We start from the raw sequence: 16533 nt of genomic DNA, 5'->3' as shown, positions 1-16533 counted from the left end.
CCGTTTGTCTCAAAACATCACCTTCCACTTTTGTGGGAACAGAATTAGCCCCAGGGGCAGCATGGTGGGGTGGGTGGGATGCCTGCAGCCCTCCAGCTGTGGTCCCCCTTGGCAGGAGAGGTTCCTGAAGATGCTCACTGGCGTCTGTTTAAAGACATGCAGCAGGAAAAGGGCACAGCCCCACTGCCAGTGTGCCAGTGGGACCCTCCGTGCTGCCAGCATCAGGTGGGCACTGAAACGAGTCCAGCAGGGCCCTTCCCCAGTTCCTGCCCCGGGAGGGGGAAGGACAGTGGCTGGAAACCCAGGTTGTCCAGGGGGATGCCAAAGGCTGTCAGCTTTGCCTCGAAGGTCTGCAGCATGTCGTTGTGTGCCTGCCAGGAAAGGGTCCCTGTCAGCCCCTCTGCCAGCAGAGCAGAGCTCCCTGCAGCCCCAGCCTCATTGCCCACCCCCAAGCCAAAGCCATGGAATCACAGAATCGTTTGGGTTGGAAATGCCTCTAAGATCACCGAGTCCAACTGCTCCCCCAGCAGTGCCCAGGCCAGCACTAACCCACGTCCCCAAGTGCCCCATCCACAGGGCTCTTAAACCTCCCCAGGACTCCTCCCTGCCCTTACCTTGCAGACTCTGGCCAGCTGGATCTGCAGGTCCTGGATGGTGGCATTCTTGGAATTGAGCACGTCCTGCAAGGAAGGGGAGGTTGGCATGAGGCTGCTCTGCCCAGCCCTGGGGACGCTCTGGCCGTGCCCTGGTGGCCGTGGCGTGGCAGAGCACACGAGGCAGCCCGGCCTGGCAGCTGGCCACCACCCTGCCCCCTCTGAGTGGCACTGCCAGGGACAGCCAGCCCCGGGCAGGGACAGCAGCTCTGGATGAGCACCACAGCCATCGCTGTCACGGGGAGCGCTGGCAGCACCTGCTCTGCTCCAGCAGCACCTCCCTGCTGCCACGGCGGCACCCCCGGAATTACAGGGAGCCAGGCTGCCCCAGGCAGCTGAGAGGAGGAATTCAGGGACCCCGGCAGCTGCAGGAGAGCCCGACGCCAGCGATGCCATCCCAGGAATGTGTTTTGTCCCACATGCTGGGAGGTGACACATCCGCTGCCTGTGCCATAGGCCTGGTATGCATGCCAGAGCATCCCAGAGCCTCCCCGACTGCCCCTGCCGCGGGGACCTGGCTGGGGACACGCGGGAGGGCACCAGGTGGTGGAGCCCTCGTTCCCTGTGTCTGCCCAGCCCGCACAGCGCTGCTGCCGGCTCCAGCTGCGGCAGGCTGCAGGAATGTGGGTCTCCGGGCTGTCTGCAGAGGTATTTTTAGCACGGCAGGCACCGCAGAGCCCCAGGATCCTGTCTGCACCGTCCCCATGGCCAGGCGAGGCTCAGCAGGTGCAGCCCCCCCAGCACAGAGCCCCTGGGTGCCACCGGACCCGCTGGCGGTCGGCTGGCTGTGTGGCAGCACAGGGTGCCAGCAGTGCCATGGAGCCTGCGGCCATGCTCCTCCAGACAGGCCCCAGCTGAGGGACAGAGCAGTGCCAAACTCCACCACCCACATGCTCTGCTCTCGAGGCAGAGCCCAGTGCCCCGGGCACCACACGTGGCCTGGGAGCGCTGGCAGTGAGTGACAAGTGACGTGCCACCTACAGCCACCCATGCAGGATGGGCACTGGTGCTTTCCAGGGGCAGCAGGCACCCCACAGTGGGCTCTGCCCCCCAAATGCAGCCCTCGCTGGGCCCCAGTACCTCCAGCTTGTGCGAGACCAAGGAGAGAGCGCTGGGGTCGAGGTCGGCGGCTGCAAGGATCTCGCTGAGCTCCACCTCCTTCTGCTCCAGGAGGGAGAGGAGGCTGTGCAGCTTGTGCTCCAGGAGCAGGTTCTTGTAGCCCGTTTTTTGCTGCACCTCGTTAATGGCTCTGGTGAAGTTCTGGTAGAGGTCGTCCCGCTCCGACTGGACCTGCTCCGGGGGGCAGCACAGTGTCACAGCTCCCTCAGGACCTGGGGCCAGCACAGTGTCACAGCTCCCTCAGGATCCCGGGGGACACGGGGGTCTGTGCGAGGCTGGCTGGGGTCTGCACAATGGAGTGGAGCACAAACACAGCAGGAAACTGGTCCAGCAGCTCAGCCCAGCCATTCCCCACGGCACCTGCAGCCCACAGGGAAGGCAGGTGCTGCAGCACAGCCTCCCCCCCTCCCCTCTTCCCTCCCTCTCTCCCTCCCTCCGTGGTGCAGCACCTGTGCTTCTCCCTCCTCCTCCTCCTCCTCCCCTCCAGGCACGGAATGCCCCAGCAGGCTCCCTGCAGCACTCATTCAGACCCCAGCCAGGGCCCCCGGCACATGGGGGTCTCTCCTCTCATCCCCACAGCTGGCAGCAGTCCCTGGCTCACAGCTAGTTAATAAGTGTCCTAATTAGGACACAGCCTCTCCTCCAAAGCCTATTTCTGAACGCTCTGAATCTGGCGCTGTCTTAATGATGGATTGTTAATGAGGCCTCGGATCAATGTTCATATTCCTGGGGATTTCTACGAATTGCAAATGAGCTCTCTCCTGCCTCATAAGATTTATCTGGGTTAGTGGGGGGGAGCACTCGCTCTGCAGGGCTGCTCCCCAGCACCCCAGAACGGGAGGGAACAATCCTGGAGCCCCGGCAGGAGGAGGGGCCCGTGGCAATGCCCCCATCCAGCTCTGCCCCACGCAGCCCAGCAGCCTGGGGCCCTGCTGGAGCGTGCATGACTGCTCAGCAAAGGACAAGGCCAGGCCTGTCTGCTGACCGTGGGAGAGGCTGGAGCTGGGAGCAGCTTTGCTGGGAGCAGCGGTTATCAGCCGACTCAGGATTAACTTTGCAAAGCCCTGGGCTAAGCAGAACCTCTGCTGAGCCCCACGCCCTCAAATCCTCAGCTGAGGGTTTGCAGAAGGTTTGGGGAGGGGATGGGATGCCCAGCCCTGCCTGCACGTCTCACCTGACTGAACCGCTGCTCCAGCACCTCGTGTTCGCACTGAAGGTCCTTCAGCTCCTTCTGAGCGATTTTCAGATGGGCTTTGGAGTTCTGTGAATGGGAAAGGAGGATTAAAGAGCACAGGATTATCTGAGAAGTGTTGGAGATGTGTTCTGGGAAGGGAGAGTGAGCGGCAGAGAGAAAACCAGGCAGCAGGCACACCAATCCCTGCAGTGGGGCTGCTCTCCCTCCCAGTCTCTCTTTGGATCCCCGTCTGAGATCCCACAAACACACAGCAAGCAGAACAGGACTTGCTTTGCCCAGCAATCACAGCACACCAAGTGGCAGAGCTCAGTGTTTTCCCTCCAGGAACAAGCCCATGGAAGGACAGGGCTGGGCACTCACCACCAGGGCCTCCTTGTCCCTGTAATAGTTAACCAGCTTCCTCTGCAGCTCAGCCACCTGCTCCTGGGCCTCGTGCAGTGGCTCTGCCAGCCCCTTGTTCTCACGCAGCACATCTGCCTTCTCCTTTTCCAGCACAGCCTGCTTCTTCTTCAGCTCTTCCACCTGCTCCTGTTCTTAGGAACACAAGTGCTGGCTCGGGGGACTGCCCAGCCCCTCAGAGTGCCCCACACCCTCAGGACACCCTCCCCACTCATGTAGAGGCCACCAGCAGCACCCACAGTGACACCTGGAACTGCCAGACCCAGCTGACACCCTGGCAGGGGCAGTCCCTGGGTGCAGGGGTGGCACAGGGACAGGCAATACCTTCAGGAGGTTGATGAGGGTCAGGTTTTTGGGCAATACCTTCAGGAGGTTGATGAGGGTCAGGTTTTTGGCGGTGATGTCGTTGTAGTAGTTCTTGATGGCACCAAAAGCCCCCTCGTGGTTCCCTATCAGCTCGCTGATCTGGGTGTTCTTCCTCTCCTCCAGCTCATGGATCTCTGTCTTCCTCCGCAGGTCCAGCTCGTCCCGCAGTGCCTGCATCCTCCTCGTGTACTTGGCCTCCATCTCTGGGGGGAAATTGTCAGAGATGGGGAAAAACTGGCTGAAACTGGGGAGGAAAAGTGACCAGAATGGGGAAGGGAGAAAAAACAGCCAAAACTGTGTGGGTTGGGACCAGCTGGAATTAGAAGGGAAAAACCAGCCAGAACTGGAGGGCAAAGTAGACTGATCTGAGGAGGAAAACCAGCTGGAACTTATGGGGAAAACTGACCAGAACCTGGGGGGAGGAGATCAGCCAGAACTGGGGTGGGAAGCTGACTAGAACAGGAAGGAAAAATGGCCAGAAGAGGGAAGGGGAAAAAGGTCCAGAACTGGGGAGAACCTGCCCCCATGTGCTCAAGGTGCTGCTGGGGAACCAGGAGCAGCTCTCCCCGTCGTGCTCCTGTGGGATGTGCTCATGGCCTCACCTTTGGTCTGCAGCTCGAAGTCACTGCGCAGCCGGGACATCTCCTCCTCGTGTTTCTGTGAGGAACAAACTCCGTGTTGGATGAAACAACCAAATCCCAAGCCAGCCCATCCCCAGGGACTCCCTCCTGCTCTTTGGGACAGGATTCTGATCCCATGTTGATGCAAACAGGGGCTTGTAGTTTCTCCAGCTGCTGTTAGAGCTCCCCACTGTGGGAGAGGGCTCACCCAGGAATCCCTTCTCCCCATTCCTGCACCAGAAATCCCATCCCACCCCACCCCACAGAGAGCCAGGGAGGTAAGATCCCACTCCTGCTCCCATGCTAGGGATGAGGCACCTCACAGGACACACCAAGCAGAGCTTTGAGATGGCTGCTTCATTGGCCAACTCCTGCTCCTTCATTCTTGCATTCAAGGAGTGCTTCTCCTTCCACATCTCCTCCTCCTGCTCCCAGTGATCCTTCTGGGCCTTCCTCAGGGACAGAACTCCCTCTGCCTTCAGCTCCGTCAGGTTCTCCTGCTGCTCGTGCAAAAGGTGCTTCACCTTCTGCTTGTACACCTAAGGACAGGCCAGGGACAGGTGAGGGCTCAGCAGGACACACCTGGAACTGGGATGCTGGTGAGACATCCCTGGATCGCATCCTGCCCAGCTCCTCCTCCTCTGGTCCAAGGAGGAGGAGGAGGAGGAGGAGGGGCATCCCCTGCCCCAGGCCCACCTTGATCTCCAGCTGGTGCCGCTCCTGCGCCTCCTCCATCTCGCGGTCCCGGGCGCGCAGCTCCGCCTTCCTCTCCTCCAGCTCGCGGCGGGTGATCTCCCAGTAGCCCTGGATGCGGTTACACTCCAGCTGGAAGGAGTTCCGCTCCTGCCGCTCGCGGTCCAGCTCCTGCCGCATCCGCAGCATGTGCTGCAGCAGCTGCACGGCCAAGGGAGCACACGGGTGAGGGGCGGGCACAGGTGAGGGGCAGGCCTGGCACAGGTGAGGGGCAGGCAGGCCTGGCACAGGTGCCTTTGGAGAGCCCCTGTCCCAAACCCGCAGGATGTGCTGGCTGTCACCGTGTGGGGCTGTGGAGGTCCTGACTAACCCAGCAGCTTCTGGGAAAGGAGACACAAAACCTCATTGCCCAGGATGGGGCTCTGGCTGGCAGTGTCCAGTGACACCAGTGACACCAGTAACAGTGACACCAGTTACCACCAGTAACAATAACACCAGTGACACCAGTTAACAGTGACACCAGTGACATCAGTGACAGTGAATCCAGCGACACCAGTGACAGTAAATAACACCAGTAACAGTGACACCAGTAACACTAGTAACAATAACACCAGTAACACCAGTGACATCGGTGACAGTGAATCCAGTGACACCAGTGACAGTAAATAACACCAGTAATAGTGACACCAGTGACACCAGTAACACCAGTTAACAGTAACACCAGTAAGAGTGACACCGGTAACACTAACACCAGTTAACAGTAACACCAGTAACAGCATTCCCAGGTATCAGAATAAAACAAGCAAGGCTCCATTTCCTTCATGCAGGAAAGGCCCAGTGTTTATTCACATAACTCATTTTACACAGTTTTCACACACCTGGTGTGAAACATCTGCTGGCAGGCAGTTTTTTACCACTTTGTTTGTTGTCAGAAGGTGATTTGTGTGTACGTGCTGAGGTGCAGGTTGTTTGCATTTTCTTTTGTGGACTCTCATGGAACAGAGCTAATGTTTATGCAGGTCCCCTTATTTCTCACCCAAGAACATGTTGTTATGTTAGCAAACTATTCATTCCAAGTTAGTTTGTGCATGGGAACTTGCAAAGTACCAGCTGCACTCAGAAGAAGTGGCAGGCTAACAATCAGTTTCACAGAGCAGGCCTGTTTTATGAGGCCTTTCTTTTATAATTCTTCCACCTGTCACAACACTCAGGTGCTTGGATACTTCTGGTTCATGGAACTGTTTGGCTTGGAAAAGCCTCTAAAATCAAGTTTAACTGTTCCTCCAGCAGTGGCAATGCCAGCCCTAACCCCTGTCCCCAAGTGCCACATCCACATGAGTCCTAAATCCCTCCAGGGATGGGGACTACACCTCTGCGCTGGGCAGCCTGGGCCAGGGCTGGACAGCCATTTCCAGGAAGGAATGTTCCCAATATCCAACTTCAACCTGTCCTGGCCAGACTGAGGCTGTTCCCTCTCCTCCTGTCCCTGTTCCCTGGAGCAGAGCCACCCCTGTGGCTGTCCCCTCCTGTCAGGAGCTGTGCAGAGCCACAAGGTCCCCCCCTGAGCCTCCTTTTCTCCAGGCTGAGCCCCTTCCCAGCTCCCTCAGCCTCTCCCTGTGCTCCAGACCCTTCCCCATCTCCATTCCCTTCCCTGGCCATGCTCCAGCCCCTCTCTTGTCCCGAGGGCCCCCAGGATTCTCAGCAGTGCCAGAACCTGGGGCAGGCGAGCAGAGGGAGGGCTGAGGCGGCCGCTCCTCCCCAGGGCAGCGGGAGCAGCCCCAGGCAGGCGCCAGTGACACCAGCCCGGCTGCTGGGCCCTGTCACCCTGTGCAGCTGCTGTCCCCGGCGCCGGGCACGGTCCCCGAGCTGTCCCCGAGCTGTCCCCTCCCGTTCTCCCCCGGTGCCGCTCACCTGCTCCTTGGTCATTTCCTCCGGGTCCAGGCCATCCACCACCGCCAGGCCCTTGCCCCCTTTCCCTCTCCTTCTGGGTCCCTGGGGACAGAGAGCCAAGCGCAGCAGGTGAACGGGTGAGGAGGACACGGCGCTGCTCGGGGCCCCGGTGCCGGTCCCGGAGCATCCCCGCTCTCACGGCAGGGACCGGGACAGCGGCGGCACCGAGCCGGGAGCAGACCCATGGGCGGCCACTGCCGGCCCGGCTCCGCGGGGAACCCCGAGGCGCCTGTACCCGACATAACGCCCGAGCGGCGTCCCCGCAGTGCCGGGCACGGCGCCGGGGGCCCCGAACCCTCCCCGGGAGCGGACCGGGACAGGACGGGGCTCGCAGACACGGGAGCGCGGGGCTCCACCGCCCTCCCCTGCCGCAGACCCCGGCTGCCAGACACCCGTCAGCAGCCGGTGCGGTTCTGCCCCGGCCCCGGTTCTGCTGTTCCCGGTGCCGGTCCCGGCCCGGTCCCGCTCTCACCATGGCGGCGGCACCGGCGTCTCCGAGCAACGGACGGCAGGTCCCGCGAGAGGACGGCGAGATCTCGCGAGAGCGGCACTGCGTGAGACACGCCCCCTAGCAACGCCACGCTCCGCCCTGGCAACGGAGGCGGGGCCAGGGGGAGCGGCGGGGCCGGGGCGGGGGGGGCCGGGAGGGGACACCGGGGAGAACCGGGGGACATGGCGGGCACCGGGCGGGGAGGGGGCGCCGGGGGGCCGTGTGAGGGAACCTGGGGACCGGGGGAACCGGGGAGTTCGGGTAGGACGGGGGGGACAAACCCGGGGGTCCCGCTGTGCCCGGCCCAGGCTCCCCGACCCCCGCGCCCACCGCTGTACCGGGGCTGTCCCCACAGCTGCAGCTTCCCGCTGCACCCCCGGTCCCCGAGCTCCCCCGCTCCTCCCGGTCCCCTCCGCGCCCTCTCTTGTCCCGCCGGTGCTCCCGCCCCTCGGCCCCGCCCATCCCGGTGTCCCCGCCCCCGGTGTCCCCGCCCCCGCCGCGGCGGGCAGGACCGTGCGGGCTGCGGGCTGGCACCGGGCCCGCCCAGCACCGGCCCGGCACCGGCACCGGCCCCGGCATCAGCCCCGAGCCCGGCGCATGGCGGCCCCGGCAGCGGCCGGCACCGGAGGTGAGGGCAGGGGCAGAGCGGGGAGGCTCGGCGGGACCGGCACGCCCATCGCCGTGGAACCGGGCCGGGCCCCGCGGGGCGCACACGGAGATGTAGGGCGGGGGTGCGGCGGGAGGAGCTGCGGGGGCTGCGCTGGGGGGCAAAGGGGGCAAAGGGGCCGGGCTGGGGGGGCCCGGCTGCCGGGGAGGGACTGGGGGGCGGGGACCGGGAACCGGGAACCGGGGGGGTCCGTGCCGGGGGAGCCGAGGACGGAGGGACAAAGCAGTGGGGCACCCAGGGAACGTGGGGGGACGCGGGGGTGTTCGGGGCGCTGAGGGAGCCCTGGGGTGCCCCGGGGGTTTGGGGGGCCGGGGGTGCTCGCAGGACGGGGGGTGCGGGGCGGTGACAAGGGGAGGCAGCGGGGTCGCACGGAGCAGGGGAGCGCACCGGGCACCCGGGCTTGCAGCGGGTGCCCCGGGAATGCGGGGGGACACTGGGGTGCCCGGGGTGCACAGGGGCGGGGGGGGCTCACGGGACATGCTCACAGAACTCTGGGGTGCCCGGGGGAGCCGGGGGTACCTGCGGCCACCCCGCACGGCTGTGGCAGTGCCGGTGTGCGGGGGGCTCGGGGACAGGGAGGTGCCGGTGCCGGTGCCGGTGCCGAGGGGGCCGCAGTTCTGGGGGGCTGCACCTGGCGGCAGAGGCGGTGCCGGGGCTGCCTTGCCCGCCCGTCCCTCCCGGTGTGGCCCGCACAGGACCGGGCCGTACAGCTCGCACGAGGCAGCCCCGGCCGTGGCACCGGGGCAGCGGCGGGACACCGGGCCCGGGGGGGGACGGTGCCCCCGGGGCGGGCCGCGGGTGCCGCGGGGTGCCCGGTGCCGCGGGGTGCCGGTACCGGCGGCCGCCCGGCTCTGCGGTCGCCGTGAGTCAGCAGCGCACGGCGTGCGGGAGGGAGCGATCCCTGACCCGGCCCCGCTCCCGCCAGGCAGCCGGTGAGCCCCGGTGACACTGCCGGTGACACGGCCGGTGGCACGGCGGGACCATGCAGGCGGAGGCCAGAGGGGAGTTCTGCAGCCGGGAGCAGCGCCCCGGTGGGTGCGGGCGCGGTGCGGGCAGGGGGCCGCGCTGCTCACGGTGGCACGGCACGGTGACACGGCACGGTGACACGGCACGGTGTCACCCACCGGGCTGGGCAGGCGGCGGGAGCGGGCGGGAGCGCGGGGGGATCCGCTCTGCCCTGCCCTGCTCTGGAGCGGGATGAGGAGCGATTTCCCGGGATGAGGAGCCCTTTTCCCGGCCCGCTGCTGTCCCGTGCTGTCCCGTGCTGTCCCGTGCTGTCCTGCCCCTGTCCTGCAGCTCCGCGCAGCAGGAACTCCCCTTCCCCCGTGGGTTGGAGGTCTCTGTCCCTGCCCCGCTGTCACCGTCCCGGCGGGAGGGAGGCGATGCCATCCCTGAGCCGTGCCACCCGGTAACTCAGTGCTGGCACGGTTCGGTGGTGGCACGGGGTGCACTGACCTCGGGGACAGGGCACAGTGTTCCCCCCCCGGGCACACAGAGCCTCCCCGGTGCCCGCTCAGCCCCGAGGCACGGCTGTGCCCCCGCCGTGTGCCACGGCCGCGGGCTGCTCCAGCGCCGTGTGCCCCGGGACGGGCCGTGCCGCGGCCGCCGTGTCGCTGCGCTCCCCGCGGGGACGGTCCCAGCACAATCCGCCCTTGTCCGGGCCCGGCACAGCCGCGCTTTGTCTCCCGACACAAAGGGGCTGGGGGCGGGGGCGGGGGGCTGCCGGCCCCGACGCGGGGGGCTCGGGCAGCGCTGCCCGTGCCCGCTCCTCCCGGGGTCCCGCTGTGCCCGGCCCTGAGCCGGGCACCCCGAGGGGAGCTGCCCTCGCTGAGGCAGAGGGTGCCGATGTGGCAGAGCTTGGCAAGGAGCCGCTGGTCCCGGAGCGCCCCGCAGGGACCCCCACGCACGGCCCGGCCCAGGAGCCCCCCCGGGTGCCCGCGGAGGAGCAGGGGGGCATCCCCATCCCCAGCGCCGGCCTGCTGCAGGTCACCGAGCGCCGACGTGAGTGAGGCCCTGAGCCCGTCCCCGCCAGCTCCTGCCACCCCTGCTTTGTCCCTGCCGCGTCTGCCCGCCCACAGCGTCACCTGCCTGTCCCCAGCACCTCGGCTCTGCTCCGGGGTGTCTTGCCTGTCCCCGAGTCCTCTGCCAGCCCTCGGGGCGTCCCGATTGTCCCCGGTGTTCTGTCATCCCCTGGGGTCTCCTTCCTGTCCCTGGGGTCCCCTAGGATCCCCCCTAGGGTCCCCAGCCCCTCACACCCCCAGCTCCCCGGGCCCCAAGCAGCCACCCCCGGCTCCCCGGTGGGCACGGCGGTGGGTGCCCAGCCGTGCCCCGTGCCCGCAGAGCCGCTGAGCAGCGTGTCCTCGCTGGAGGTGCACTTCGACCTGCTGGACCTGACCGAGCTGACCGACATGTCGGACCAGGAGCTGGCCGAGGTCTTCGCCGACTCCGACGAGGAGAACGCGGCCGGAGAGACGCCCGGCGGTGAGCGGGGCTCCGGGGCCGCCGCTCCCGGCGCGTCCGCCCGCCCCGGGGCGCCGCTGACCGCGCACCCGGCCGTGCGTCCCGCAGGGCTGCAGCCGCCGCCGCGGGCCGGGTACCTGCGCTCGCCCTCCTGGACCCGCGCGCGGGAGCAGGGCCGGGACAAGAAGCACCTGAGTGACCCCGAGCTGCCGCCGGGACCGCCGGGACCGCCGGGAGCCCCGGACGCCTTCCTGCCCGCCGAGCGCCCGCGGGAGCCGTAGGGACAGACCCGCCGGGGACACCGGGACGCGCCGCCGCCGGTCCCGTCGGTACCGATGGAGCCCGGCCCCGGGCGCAGGACTCCCGTTAGCCCGCCCGGAGGGCACAGGCGGCCCCGGCGCCGCGGCGGGGACGTACCGGGCTGCCCTCGGCCGGTGGCCCCGGGGGGAAACCGGGCCGGTCCCGCCGGCCCCCGGGAGCGGCGGAGGGGGCGGCACGGGACGGGTCGCACGGCTCAGCGCGGCCCGACGGAGCGCGGCCGGTGCCGGTGCCCGCCCGGTTCTGATGTAGCAGTGCTGTGATCCGGTAAAACCGACCGACCGACCGACCCACCGCCGGCCTCTGCCCGTCTGCGCCGCCGCTGGGGGAGCGGGAGGAGCTGGGGGCACGGAACGGCGCGGGAGCAGCGGGGAGGGGGTGCCCGGCCCTAGCGGGTACCGGGGCAGCGGGGCCGCGGCCGCTCTCGATGGGCGGGAGACCGGCGGCGGCCGCGGCACATCCCGAGCGGCGCAATTCCACCCCGCGGACCGGCCCGGGGCTGCCGGAGCTCCCGGGCTGCCACCCCCGGGCGTTGGCACCTCCTGCCCGTGCCCCCGGTGCCCCCTCGCCGCCCAAAGCAGGGACACGAGTGCTGGGTTGCGCAAAGAGGCTCCTTAATGCTACAGAAACACCGGCAGAAGGGGAGGCAGCGGCTCCGCACCGCGCCCGGTCCAGCCCCGGAAGATCCCGCAGCATCCCCCCGGGGCTCGGCCCGGTAACGGTGGTGCCGTGGGCTGGGGAGGGACCAGAGTCCGGTACTGCGTGTGGGAGGGACTCGGTCCCACCGCGGTGCCAGGGCCGAGCCCTCCTGCCAGCGCCTGCCACTGCAGGACAGCACAGCAGCCCCAGCCCTGCCCGCAGCCCGGCCCCAGGCAGGAGCCGCTGCGGAGCCTTTACCGGATCCCGGTTAACCCCATCCCGCCCCTCCGGTGAGGCTCTCGGTGCTCCCGGGAAGGGCTGGGCTCCAGCGGAGATTCGCTCCCGGCAGCGCTGCCACGTCCGTGAGCACGGGATCCCAGAGCCAGCCCCAGCCCAGTCCCCAAACCGCTGCTGGGCTGATCGTGTCCGTCCCAGCGCCCTGTGCTGGGTGGGGTGGGGGCAGCCTTGGGGCTGAGACCCCACAGTGGGGGCAGACCCCCTCAGGGCTCCCCCTCCGTGCCGGAGTCCTGGAACAGGGATTGCTTCCGCAGGCTCAGCCGGGCGCAGCGGGGACACGTGGTGGAGTTGTCGTAGTAGCAGTCCCTGCAGAGGGGGGAACGGTCACCCCCTGCCACCCCCAGAGGGGCTGGGTCACCCCCTGCCACCCCCAGGGGGCCCCACAGCCCGCCCCAGAGCGCCACGGTACCTGTGGAAGACGGCGGAGCAGTCGGCGCAGACCGAGGTGTGGCTGTCGAAGGGGAAGAGCACGTCGCCCTCGCGGCACAGCTCGCAGACAAAGCCCTTGGCCTGGCACCGCTGGGGAGCGGGTGACAGCGTGACCCTGCCAGCCCTCCCCTGGCCCCACGGGGGTGTCCCCACAGCTCTGCCCCCCAGCACGGGCTCACCTCGCAGTCCAGCTTGATGTGCTTGGCAAAGAGCGTGTGGATCTCGGTGAGGGAGCAGCCCAGGCGCCCGGCCTCGATGTCGATCAGGTCCTGCAGCGAGTACATCTCGTCGTTCTCCACAAAGTGCTGCCGGTCCTGCAGCTGGGGGGGAAAGGGGCGCTGTGACTGCCACCAAGGTGTGACCATCACTGTCGTGTGACCGCCACCAAGGTGTGACCGTCACCAAGGTGTGACCATCACTGTCATGTGACCGCCACCAAGGTGTGACACTGCTGTGTGACTGCTACCAAGGTGTGACCGCCACCAAGGTGTGACTGCCATCACTGTGCGACCACAATCAGTGTGTGACCACCACTGCTGTGTGACTGCCACCACAGTGTGACCACCACTGCCACGCCTGGCCCCGGTTCCCGCCTGACCTGCAGCAGCAGCCGCGCCTCCATGGCCTCCTTGCAGGTGATGAAGTAGGGCTTCATCAGCAGGATGTCCTGGCGCAGCTTCTGCAGGGGACACAGTGGGAGGGGTGGCAGTGGGGACAGGAATGGGTGTGGGGCAGGGATCCCAAGGACAGGACAAACAGCAGTGGCAGGGGCAGGATGGGGACAGGGTTGTTAATGGAGCACGACAAGAAAAAGCCCAGACTGGGTGAAGTTCATCCCTGTTACAGTCTGGGCACCCTCTGGGCCGTACCCCCCACCCCACCTTGCTTCCTCTCTGTGGGGTGCCCCCGGGGTCCCCCCACCTCCTGCTCGCTGCACAGGCCCCTGTGGTGTCCCCTGCCCTTGGGGTGCCCTCCCCAGCCCCAGCACTCACCCGGATCTCCACCAGCTCCTCCACGTAGTTGAAGAGCAGTGGGTTGATCTCCCTCAGCTTCAGCACCGGCCGTGACACCATCAGTGCCAGGTACCTCATGCTGCACCGTGACACCTGCCAGCGCCGCCAGGGCCACCTCAGCACCTGCCAGCCCCGTGCCACCACCCACGGACCCCCTGCCCCCGTGACCAGGGCTGTGGTCTCCCAGGTGACATCTACACAAGGCCACGGTCCCCAGAGACATGCAAGATCAAGGATGGGATCCCCCAAGTGACCTCTAACCAAGGGAGATACCCCCAGGGACCCCCTGACAAAGGACACAGCTCCCAAGCCACCTGTACCCACGGAGGCACCTCCCAGGGACCCCCACAAACAAGGACGTGCCCCCCGGTGGCCTCCACTCAGGGGTTCTGTCCCAGGGTGACACCCAGGTGTCCCCAGCCCACCTTGCGGGGCTCGAAGTCCCAGTTGTGGATGGCCTGGGCGGGCACCACGGCCAGGTCGTTCCAGTGGCAGCTGGAGCAGTAGTAGAGCCCGGTGTAGTCGCACTGCCGGGCCTCGCTGGGCACCCCCCCTGCGGTGGCACGGGGCTGGCACGGGGCTGGCACCGCCGCTGCCCTGCCCTCTGCGCCCCCACACCCTGTGCGTGCCCCCGGCACACCCAGCAAGGCCCGGGGACACGGCAGGGCCCCGGTGTCACCTTCCCCAGAGCCCCATCACCCCCAGAGCCCACGGTCAGCTCCTGCCAGCCCCACACACCTCCCAGCCCGCAGCCCCTCACTCTGGGCTCCCCCAGCCCCACAGAGCCCTCCCAGCCCCCTCATCCTCACAACCCTCAGTCCCACAGAGCTTCACGAACCCCCCAGCCCTACAGCCCCAACCCCACAGAGCTCTCAGCTCATCCCAGCCCCACTGAGCCCCCAGCTAACACAACTCCCCAGCTCCCCCAGCCTTGCTTTCCTCAAGCCCCATTACCCACAGCCACCCCAGCCCCCCAGCTCCCCCAGTTCCCCCAGCTCCCCCAGCCCCCCCATCTCCCTCTGTCCCCCCAGTTGCCCCCATGTCCCCCATGTCCCCCATCTCCCCCAGCTCCCCGTCCCCCGGGCAGCAGGGGCTCACGGAGGGAGATGGGCGCCCGGCACTCGGCACAGCGGTAGTCCTGGCTGTCCAGGCCGCTCTCGGGGCAGATGCTGAGCTGGTACTCCGCCTGGTGGCTGACCTGGGCCCGCACGCACGGCCGGCTCACCAGCGGCAGGCACTTGCTGTGGCAGCGGTAGTAGCAGCCTGGGGGCACGGCCGGCCGTCAGCGCGGGCGGGGGCAAGCGGGGACGGGCGGGGTGTCCCAGACGCACCTGTGCAGGTGTACCAGGTCTGGATGAGTCCCCAGATGATGGTGCTGCACTTGTCACACATCTGCTTGACGCTCTTGCTCTTCTCCTTGTAGAAGCGGTGCTCCAGGACCACGCGGATGTTGGGCTCATCCTCACCAGGGTCCTGCAGGGGGAAAGGGGGTCAGGGAGCTAAAGAATCACGGAATGGCTTGGGCCGGACCTTAAGGGTCACCCCTTCCACCATCCCTTCCCTGCCACGGACGGGGACACCTCCCACCACCGCAGGATGCTCCAACCCTCCGGGGATGGGTGTGAGCACGGAGCCCCAGCACAGAGCCCCCGTGTGCGCGGCCCCAGCCCCACCTTGAGCTCCTGCAGCTTGAGGCGGAGGTGGATGAGGCGCACCACGGCGTCCTTCTGGCGCTCCGAGTGCTCGGGCAGCGCCAGGATCGCCCGCTTGCACTCCTCGATGGCGCGGCGCAGCTGCGGCACGTCCGACGCCAGGATCAGCCCCTGCCGGCACCCCGAGGGGCGAGAGGGGGGTCAGCCGAGCCCGCCGTGCGCCCCCCGCCCCACAGCGCCCGCCGCACTCACCACGGGCCGCGAGAAGTGGTCCTCGGCCAGCCCCAGGTCCAGGGCGCCCTCGGGGTCCCCCGGGGGGGGGTCCGGCTGCTGGGCTGCAGAGGGGGAGCGGGGGCTCACGGGGGGCTGAACGCAGCCCCGAGCAGGGCCTGGGCCCGGCTGCGCCCCCCGTGCGGGACAGCGAGGGGCGGGGGGGAAGCGGCACCCACCTGGGGCCGGGGGCTCCCCCTCGGGCCGCTCCGCCTGCTCGGGGCTCTTGTTGAACGGGTTCAGGTGCGCCTGGCGGAACCGGGCCAGCCGCTCGTCCGACGCCATCGCCGCCGTCCTGCTGCCGGGGGACACGGCCTCAGTCAGCCCAGCACGGGCAGCGGCACCGGCACGGGCACCCTGGCATCCACAGCCTGGCACGGGCACCCTGGCATCCACAGCCCGGCACTAGCACTGGCACCAGCACCCCAAATGCCATCAGCACCCCGAATGCCATCACCACCGCCCCGTGACGGGCACTTGCACGGCATCGCCAGCACCCACACCCTGGCACCAGCAGTCACCCCATGCCAGGCACCAATAGCGCCTCAGCAGCACCGGCACTGTCACCAACACCCTGTGATGGCACTGCCACCTCAGCACCGGCACCTCCCCAGGAGCAGCAACACCCCGGTACACCCACCGGGGGTACCGGCCCTGGCACCGGCACCCCAACAGCAGCGCTGAAACCCCGTCACGGGCACCGGCACTGGTACCGACACCTCCTCACTGCCACCGATACCCTGATACGGCCGCAGAAACCCCAGCACTGCCACAAACACCGACACACCGGCACCGACACACCGGCACTGACACCGACACACCGGAACTGACACACCGGCACCGGCATCCTGTCACAAGCACCGCCACCCCAGCACCGTCCCCGTCCCCGACACGTCGTTGCTGGCACCATACCCCGTCTCCGCTCCCGCCCCTGTCCCCGTGTCCGTCCCCGCGGACAGACGCGTCTCTCCGCCTCCCACGCCCGTGCCCCCGCCCTGCCCCGCCGGCACCGCCCGCTTCGGCCCGCGGTCACACGTACCGGCACCGTCCACGCATGGCGGCCGCCCGAGGGCCCCGCTGTCCCCGGCTGTGCCCCGCTGTCCCCGGCTGTGCCCCGCTGTCCCCGCTGTCCCCGCTGTCCCCTCCCGTCCCCGCGGCCCCTCCCGCGCCCGCCAGGGGGCAGCGCCCCCGCCCCGCTCACCGCGCGCGCCGCCGCGCCCGCCAGGCCCCGCCCCCTGTATGGCCCCGCCTCCCGCGAGGCCCCGCCCCAGCAGGCTCCGCCCCTCTCGTCCTGCGTGCTGTC

General features: G+C 67.7%; 3 protein-coding genes across 4 annotated transcripts; 1 reads left to right on the top strand and 2 right to left on the bottom strand.

The window, feature by feature from the left end:
• Positions 1-3: 3 nt before the first annotated feature.
• On the bottom strand, positions 4-7544 carry GAS8 (growth arrest specific 8). The gene is made up of 11 exons (XM_063168228.1): positions 7468-7544; positions 6957-7037; positions 5049-5246; positions 4685-4891; positions 4335-4389; positions 3730-3935; positions 3328-3495; positions 2947-3033; positions 1734-1943; positions 615-680; positions 4-371 (listed from the first exon to the last, which is right to left on the bottom strand). Exons 1-11 carry the CDS (start codon positions 7468-7470, stop codon positions 222-224), a joined length of 1431 nt encoding a protein of 476 aa, XP_063024298.1. The 5' UTR covers positions 7471-7544; the 3' UTR covers positions 4-221.
• A 495-nt stretch (positions 7545-8039) lies between these two features.
• Positions 8040-11051, top strand: DBNDD1 (dysbindin domain containing 1). Its single transcript, XM_063167586.1, has 5 exons — positions 8040-8113; positions 9078-9183; positions 10007-10153; positions 10493-10633; positions 10721-11051. The coding sequence occupies exons 2-5, from the start codon at positions 9135-9137 to the stop codon at positions 10891-10893; spliced, it is 510 nt and encodes a 169-aa protein (XP_063023656.1). The 5' UTR covers positions 8040-8113; positions 9078-9134; the 3' UTR covers positions 10894-11051.
• An 877-nt stretch (positions 11052-11928) lies between these two features.
• Positions 11929-16342, bottom strand: DEF8 (differentially expressed in FDCP 8 homolog). Of its 2 annotated transcripts, none has more exons than XM_063168225.1 (12): positions 16270-16333; positions 15410-15528; positions 15213-15295; positions 14982-15131; positions 14640-14781; positions 14407-14571; positions 13734-13861; positions 13288-13401; positions 12894-12974; positions 12475-12615; positions 12276-12385; positions 11929-12172 (listed from the first exon to the last, which is right to left on the bottom strand). In XM_063168225.1, exons 1-12 carry the CDS (start codon positions 16284-16286, stop codon positions 12070-12072), a joined length of 1353 nt encoding a protein of 450 aa, XP_063024295.1. In that variant the 5' UTR covers positions 16287-16333; the 3' UTR covers positions 11929-12069. The 2 variants fall into 2 exon arrangements, with proteins under 2 accessions (XP_063024295.1, XP_063024296.1); XM_063168226.1 differs by having other exon boundaries at positions 11974-12172; positions 12276-12317; positions 14407-14506; positions 16270-16342.
• Between the last annotated feature and the right edge of the window lie 191 nt (positions 16343-16533).

Source organism: Melospiza melodia, chromosome 13 (genome assembly GCF_035770615.1).
Source record: "Melospiza melodia melodia isolate bMelMel2 chromosome 13, bMelMel2.pri, whole genome shotgun sequence".
Lineage (NCBI taxonomy): Eukaryota > Metazoa > Chordata > Aves > Passeriformes > Passerellidae > Melospiza > Melospiza melodia.
Note: the sequence above shows the minus strand (reverse complement) of the source record. Positions and strands in the feature narration are given on the sequence as shown.